Source organism: Limulus polyphemus, unplaced genomic scaffold (assembly GCF_000517525.1).
Source record: "Limulus polyphemus unplaced genomic scaffold, Limulus_polyphemus-2.1.2 Scaffold3159, whole genome shotgun sequence".
Lineage (NCBI taxonomy): Eukaryota > Metazoa > Arthropoda > Merostomata > Xiphosura > Limulidae > Limulus > Limulus polyphemus.
This window is the reverse complement of record NW_013668769.1, coordinates 62,592-70,910: the sequence shown is the minus strand read 5'-3', so window position 1 is coordinate 70,910 and position 8,319 is coordinate 62,592. Positions and strand designations below refer to the sequence as shown.

Sequence of the window (8,319 nt, the reverse complement as noted above, 5' to 3'; positions counted from 1 at the left end):
GGCTCATTTTTACCAACGAATAGTGGGATTGGTCGTCACACTATAATACCCCCACGGCTGAAAGGGCGAGCATGTTTAGTGTGACGGGGATTCGAACCCGCGACCCACAGATTGAGAGTCGAGTGCCCTAACCACCTGTCCATGCCTTGAAGGGATGTGTAGCGTATATTTTAATGTAATGCACATGGTATGTGCAACTTTTGTCTTACTGTAACAGTGAAGGACTTCCTAGTTCCTTACTAGACGTCTTACAAGTAGCCAATCAGACAAACTAAGAACGATACAGTCCTAAACCTGACCTGTTAATTCTTTATTATCAAATAAATAAACGGATTTATTGCAAGTATAATTTGTTATAGATTTACGTTATTCTCTCTACACTGAATACAGATACACACCTTTCTTTGACAGCAATAATTACATTTTTAATATCCTACATTTAAAACTGTCACAGTCAAGATATTTCCTCTATATGGATATGGCGAACAAGTGTGGAAGAAATAATATTATACATTCTTCGTGAAAAAGCCCTGAGGGACCGAATAAGGAATGTAGTATTAAAGAATTATAATAGGTGTAATGTGGTATACGAATATACCAGAAGTTTCTTCTTCCATGCAAAATTAATATATATCATAAATTTATCATTATTTCTGAACAAATGCCAGTTTGGCATAAAATATGCGGTCCAAAAAAAAAACCGTTAAGGTTTCTCGCAATTAAATTTGTCCTTGTCCGTTTCTCTCTGTGTTGGTATCAGATGCCACCATCTCTGCCAGATACAATGCTGCAGCGACCTTTCGTTGGCCGATTGGGGGGATGTCTGCAACTTCAATCAAAAAAATTTCATGAGAGAGTGACCAGTCATGTGGTGACACAATAAAAAGATACCGAAGTTTTTTGTAAATTGGAAACCTCGTTTAAAGACAATTCTGTTTGTTTTTTAACGTATTTAGTTCTCCAGGAATTCATCTCAAAATAAAAAGCCTGAAGTGATATACACTTATCCAATAGCGATTATTGTTGACTTGTTCATTCAACAACAGTTTATGACTTTCCATTAATTAAGATTGTCTCAGTTCAGTTATTCCAACACTGACCCATAATACCATATCTTCCCCAATCTTCTGTTTAGAAGACCTGTTTGATATAATTCTCAAGTTAATGCAGTTAATCTGAATATATCACACTACTCCTACTGTCTCATGTCAAGTATAATTAATTATTCAAGTTCTACTTTCAGTATACCATCATAATAATACTGTCCTAACAATGCGCGCGCACCTTGCTATCTAAAGGCGCATGTGCACGCAATTCATTTTGACGGGTGTAAACAAAAGACGAATGTAAATATACCTTAGTAGACATTTTGTACAACATATTAAACGCTTATCAAAGTTAACGTTAGGTCGTAGAATAAAGTTAATTTTTTGATAGCATTAAGTACGGTAAAGTTTAGTTCTAACTAAAAACTAACAAAGTTTGTGTTAATTTATCTCTTTTATCTAACATAGGCCGTATTTAATAAAGGTGTAACTAATGTTATGCCTAAGACAAATTCATTTATAGATTTCGGTGTCTACGATTAGAATTTTTTTTGTATTATTCTAGAAATCCAGTGGTTAAAGAAGTACTGTTACAAAAAAAAAGACACTAATTTGATCGTAAATGTTTTTCGGGTCTCTAATACAGTATTTAAATATTTGATTATCAAACATAAAAAGCTGGCCTATGCTAGGTCTAGAGTAGTATCAAATACTTAGTAGGCCTATATAGGCCATTTTAGAAGTATCATACCAACGTGAAAAACATTTTACAACCTCGCTCAAACGTTCGTCAATTTCAAGTTTCAATAAACCTCGTGGTCACACTACATTCTGGATAGTCACGGAAACATTTCATATTTGTGAGCTCGAACTGTATACAATTTTCCTTAGTGTTTTTTAGCCCCAACAGCTGGTATCAAAATATGAGCGGCACGAGTCGGTCATTTCACCTGCGACATACGAAGCTACGAACCAAACTTTAGATACGAATTTCAAACTGCTCACGTGTTTTGAACGCTAATAACTATTTACAAGAAATTAATTATTTTACACAATAGAATAAAGAAGTTAGAGTTTAGTGTTTCTTTTTCCAAAACTAACATCGTCATCACACCTTTGAGGTATTAAGCGCTTGGCAACAGCGTAAGCTTCCCAACCTTGACAATAATAATTATTCCTTTCTGAAACTTTGTACTGAGAACCAGTTGAATGGGTTTGCAATAAACGCAGAAGTAATTAATGTCGACGTGACAATGAAGTATAGCTATTATTACTACTCCATACATTGCCTAAACATTGTTATTTTACAGTCTGTTACCAACACACACACACACACACACACGGCTATCTCCCTACCGTGCATCTACACCACCATGCAATGATTTAGCGGTTTTTGAAAGTGTTGGTAGTACACGTGCATTCAAATGAAGTGTTTATTGTGCTATGCGAATTCCCAACTCATGCATCCTTACACTAATCGTGGGTTGAAAATTAAAACACTTCAATACTATATGGATTTATTTTACTCCTAATTACTAAATGAATTTCTTTGAAGTAGAGAAACCAATGTTCTAGCCAATGTTTACAGCCGCAGAAAATACTTTAGAAAAATGAAGAAAAAAAAGCGGGCTAGTGTTGTTGTCTTCACATCTTAATAATGTAAAATAAACAATGTTGCCTTTATAGAACCAGTTTTAAATAAAACAGAAAACTTAATCCATTGTCATTTTTATCATGGTTAGCGAAACAAACGTGTTGGACGTTGTTTTATTTCTTTACACATTCTCAGTTATGACTAACTAGAAACACATACTGGAAAAAGTCTGGTTTTGATAAAATAAAGAAGTACTGTTCCAATAAAGACACTAATTTAACAGCAAATGTTTTGCGGGTCTCTGCTAGTTTTAAACCCATCAGTCTTGCCGTTCAGTCATTGGGGGACGGAAAGACTTTTTACCCATTTCAGTCTGGCACTAGAAACATCCATGGCACTGCCACATCTGTTTATGGCAATGTTGTGTATCATGAAAAAAAAATCAAACTTTCATATTTAAAAGAAAAGTAAGAAAAAGACTAGAAATAATTGTTCGAAACGTTTTAATGAATAGAGGGCGTTATAGAAAGCAAGTACATGATTGACCAGCGCTTATGGAGTCAATTCTGTGCAACATATAATATAAACAATAACTTTAATTAAAAACACACAATTAATATTTTTCCATAACATGAAAAAAGTAATGTTTCAATTGAACCGATAATTTCTTTTTATGAAAATAAGTATTAAGGATTGGAAAAAGTTTTCATTAATAATTTATTGTATATAACCACGTTTTATCACCGTATCCCCGCGCTCTTCCAAGTGAGGTTTCACACGCTCATGCAGAGAAGGATGTTGACATTAAAAATATTTAAATAAGCATGTTTTATTAAAATATTATCAATAAACTGTCCTCAATGAATCATCCTTTACTCGTGATGTTTGGAAAACAAAGTTATAAAAAATCAATTGAAGACAAAAATAAGAAATCCTATTAGACCTCTCTTCATCAGGAGAAAAGTTGGGTTTCTTATGTTTATCATTCTTTCCTTATATACTATATCTTGACAAACAAAAAAACAAACAGCCCAACAGTAGAAGATATGCTTGAGTCCTGTCATTCAGCCGTAGTTCGGGTCAGTTGGTTTATTACTGAAAGAAAAAAAAAAAAAAAGAATGCTCTAGTACAATCAAAGAAAGATAAATTATAAAATTGATATACAGTATTTACATTATCCCATATCAATAAACATTTAGGTCATACCGGACAATATATATATAAATTACAGAAATCGTTAATATTAATTTAGTTTAGACTACTTATATGAATACGTACATACTCTAGTGTACCAAAAGCATGTTCACGATCACACAACTTTCCAGTGGCACTCGGATTTCTTCGCTTTGTGACATTGAAATACCGGACAAAACATTCATACAATGACTACTTGATAACTGCTCTATCGAGCTACATCATTAGTTCAACAATGTTAACGTTCTTGAAGAAGAAGAAAAACTTAAAAATCTTTAGCAATTGAGTACGTGTTATGTATTCAAGATTTTTCCTGTCGAAAATGGGGAAGTTTGAAAAATGAAGTTCGATAGATTAAGCAAAATATAAATATTATACAGAGAGAGTAAAAGTAACTATCCCGGAATATAACTTTCTAAAGAAAACAAGTAACAGTTAATTAAAACTTACACGAGTTTTGTTTTTCGTACGAATCTATAAAGACTTTCCATAAATTTCTAGAACTACCAAAAATTTAAAAGATTCTCACAAAAATTAACTATTAAACTTGAATCAGTTTTTATATAAAGAAGGTTTGGTTTCAATTTTTTTTTAAATAATGATTTTTAACATCAAAACTCAATTATGGATTATATTATCTTTCTTCCTGGTTTATCTAGTCGTCCCAATTATGTGATTAAATTATGTTTTTAAATAACTGAAAATAAATTTCCAAATTGACTAAAATGCGAATGCTGTATCTCTAAAATGAAACGCCCTTATTAATTGCGTGGTATCTGAATGAAATATCCAATGAAAACCAAACAATTTTCAAAAATAAAATAGACAGATCATTGATTGGTGGTTTCAGTAATCTTATGATCACTTTATTACTGTGTTTGTAAAAATCATGGGGAATGGACTCCATATTTGCCATTGATATTTCGATATTTGTCGAATTACTCGAGAGAAAAACATAAAATGCTTACCATACGTAATCATCTCATTATGAAACAACCAAATGCTTTTTAAAACATAAAACGACACATTATTAACTAGTCAGATTTTAAGGTTGTTCCGAAGGATGCCACCTGGTTGGATCCAACACTCACCTCATCAGAGTTTCAGTGTTGCCTAGGTGCTCTCCAGTGTCCATAGTCAGGGTTCCAGCCCCCTGACCGAAACCATAACCCTTGGGTCCGAACTTTCTGCCGTAACACTGTTTACAGAATATCTCAGAATCGTGTTCAGAGGCGTTTGTACTGTCTAATCTTTTCTGACAGAGACCTACGTGTATCAAAATATATGATCATTCACGATGATCTGCGTTTAATGCATTTTATACTATCAACAGATGAAGAAATTTTGATATACACTTTAGACAGCAGAAACGTTGCCTCACAAAAGACAAGTACAACTTGGGATCTTTAAAATATTTTTTTTCCAGAACGTCTCTTGGAGCGAAACATTTAACGTTTAATATTAAAAATACAATGTTTAGAACTCGCAAGAATCTCGGTTCAAAAAGTTGAACAATCTTTATACAAATTTTGAAATAATCAAATGTTTAATCTTATCTATATCTAAACACACATTCATGAATTATTACATGAACAATAAGTAAAAAGAGTGCATTCTGGAACCTTTAGTCGTTAGAGCTTTGTTGAAAAGAAGGCTTCACTGCTGGTCAGTAGAGCGTTGTAGGAAAGAAGACTTTATTGCTCGACAGCAGAGATATCTGTAATATGTTTTATTGGTGTTTGTTTACTACTAGGTTACATTATTCAAGTTTCTCGAACACTATGTGGGTGGTGGAAACGTTGAGAAAAGAAATTTGACACATCAAAATAACATTAAGTCATTGTATTTCGATGAATATCCAAAACCTGGCACATCAAAATAACATTTAGTCATTGTATTTCGATGAATATCCAAAACCTGGCACATCAAAATAACATTTAGTCATTGTATTTCGATGAATATCCAAAACCTGGCACATCAAAATAACATTTAGTCATTGTATTTCGATGAATATCCAAAACCTGGCACATCAAAATAACATTTAGCCATTGCATTTGAATGAATATCCAAGCCCTGGCACATCAAAATAACATTTAGTCATTGTATTTCAATGAATATCCAAACCCTGGCACATCAAAATAGCATTTAATCATCGTATTTCAATGAATATCCAAACCCTGGTACATCAAAATAGCATTTAATCATTGTATTTCAATGAATATCCAAACCCTAAGAATACTTACCACATTTAAAGCAGTTCTTGTGCCACTTTTGACCAGCTGCTAACATTTCTTCAGCGGCGTAAACTGACTTACTACATTTGGGGCACTTGGGTTGTTGAACAGGTTTGAAAGGCATTGTAGTAAAGTTCCTAGAATATAAAATAAAACTGATTATGACAAAATGCAACAAACAAACAAAATACGTTTCACACTGTTATCTGGGGTTAAACAAATACCAAAATAGCGAAGTATTAACACAAACTCTTTCAGGCAGTCTCAATGAAAAGGAGAAAGTATTCACAGTGCATTAGAGCTTTAAAAAAAAAGTAACAAAGGTTGAATTACTACGATCATGGAACAAGTCAACGCTTATGCATCTCACCTTAGCATCTAACCTTCCTGTTATTATTCTTAATTTCAATAAGAAAACTGTAATTAAACCGACTTATAATTAGTAAAGTGAGTTGGCAAAAAGCTCAAAATTACTGTTAACTAAACCTGGAAATCCACTGTAGGTTTAAAAGTCCATTCTTATAAATTTCAAACTACTGGTCCCAATGTTAATCAAATGGATCCGGAGAAAAGGGAACACTTTCAAATTCACCTCGTCAATATGGTAGATATTAACTAACGTGCCAATAAAAACTGTGCTGGAAACAAAATATGGCAAGTATTATCTAAACAATTAACGGCATTCAGAAACTTATCCTATTATGGCACCTACTTGAGCTAAAATCGGTCCACAACAACCTTTTTTTTTCCATGCAAACAGATCTGATTTAACACTAATTTACACTTTCACAAAAAGGTTCGAAACCAACCAAACTTCGTATCGTTGCCGAACTTATAAAACAATCATCTTCAGCTCTCGAATTGGTCAAAAACAGATAATACACACTATCCAGTTGCATTTGTAATGGATCTCATGGCCACAGCATCCAATGAAGAATCATCCTCCAAAGTACACAGACGTGTACATAGTGGCTGATAGGAATACAAATGGCACTGGCAATACAATAACGGAGAAGCAGCATTAGTAAGCTTGAAAACTGCAGATATAGAAAACAATTCAGCACAATACCATATCCAGAATATCAATTGTTTGTTTGTATAATTTCGGCTATTCAAAAGTTATCTGCGCAAGCCATCCCTAATTATGAAGTGATAAACTGGAGGGAATGCAGCTAATCAACAACACCCACCACCAACTCTTGGGCTACTCTTTCACAATCAAATGGTGAAATTGCGATTCCAGCGTTCTAATATACAGGCCAAGACTTTCCAGCTTGTCGGAGTCCATTTTCCAACAAGAATTGATTTGGATAGCAGAATACCTAGTGACTTGTTTTTACTGCTTTCATGAGGGTTTGAAGACCGAACTAAGATTATCTGTTTACTTAACAGTGGTGTAACAAATAGCAGAAATGTCCGATGCATAAGACGACGACACACCTGCCATGGAAGATGTTACCATAATGAACAATGACCCTGACATTGTAACATTTGTTCCTTCCTTTAAACCTTCTATTACATTTGTTCGTACGATTCAAAGATCGCTGTGTTACACTGCATAACACTGAATCTACGAATGCCAGTAATGGGCTTACATTAGCCCTTGTACATGACATTAGTAGTATCAACGCAACTAGAATATTTTCTCACCAGGGGAAGGACCTGTTTTTCAAGAAAACTAAAATACCCTTTAAAATATGTGGATGTGATGAGCAATGATATCCAAATGGGCTTAACACAGTTATCGGTTAATCAGAGGATATTTGTGAAATTCGTATACATGGTTTACAAAACAGTTTACCTCATGAAATGAGTTTCAAGCCAACTTATGCGCAGTCTTCTGAAACTGGCAACGCTTTTCAACAGCATGACTATTTGCATTGTTTTAATGAAATCTCTCTGGTTGACTGCTGATAAGGCATCATTTCCAATCCTACTAGATCCATTTAAGATAGCATATACCCTTTACATAGTGTTATCTAAGTTTTGGACTTTTTTATCAGAAATAAAATCTGCTTTTTGTATGAAAACATATAGAAATAGATACAAAGACATTCTGGCACACGTTTTGTAATATTACCAGTGTGGCTGATTTGCATGTTATAAAAATAAAGAAGTACAAAATAGATATTTTATGTTCCACATAACTTCTGCAAACATGACAATGCTCCAGAGAATCGGTCCAGACTTTGACTGGATGTGAAGAATTAGTCTGAACTAAGGAAAACCTCTGAAAATTAAATATGTTAT

General features: G+C 33.6%; 1 protein-coding gene across 2 annotated transcripts in view; it reads right to left on the bottom strand.

Annotated features, from left to right (window-relative positions):
• Window positions 1–3,126: 3,126 nt before the first annotated feature.
• LOC106468775 (muscle LIM protein 1-like) overlaps window positions 3,127–8,319 on the bottom strand; it is a 13,730-nt gene continuing 8,537 nt past the window's right edge. For both annotated transcript variants that reach the window (XM_013929215.2, XM_022397138.1), the window contains exons 2-4: window positions 6,079–6,206; window positions 4,927–5,101; window positions 3,127–3,735 (exon numbers count right to left, since the gene is read on the bottom strand). In XM_013929215.2, the coding sequence (XP_013784669.1) occupies window positions 3,705–3,735; window positions 4,927–5,101; window positions 6,079–6,193 (321 nt within the window). In that variant the 5' untranslated portion in view covers window positions 6,194–6,206 and the 3' untranslated portion in view covers window positions 3,127–3,704. The remainder of the gene's footprint in view (window positions 3,736–4,926; window positions 5,102–6,078; window positions 6,207–8,319) is intronic.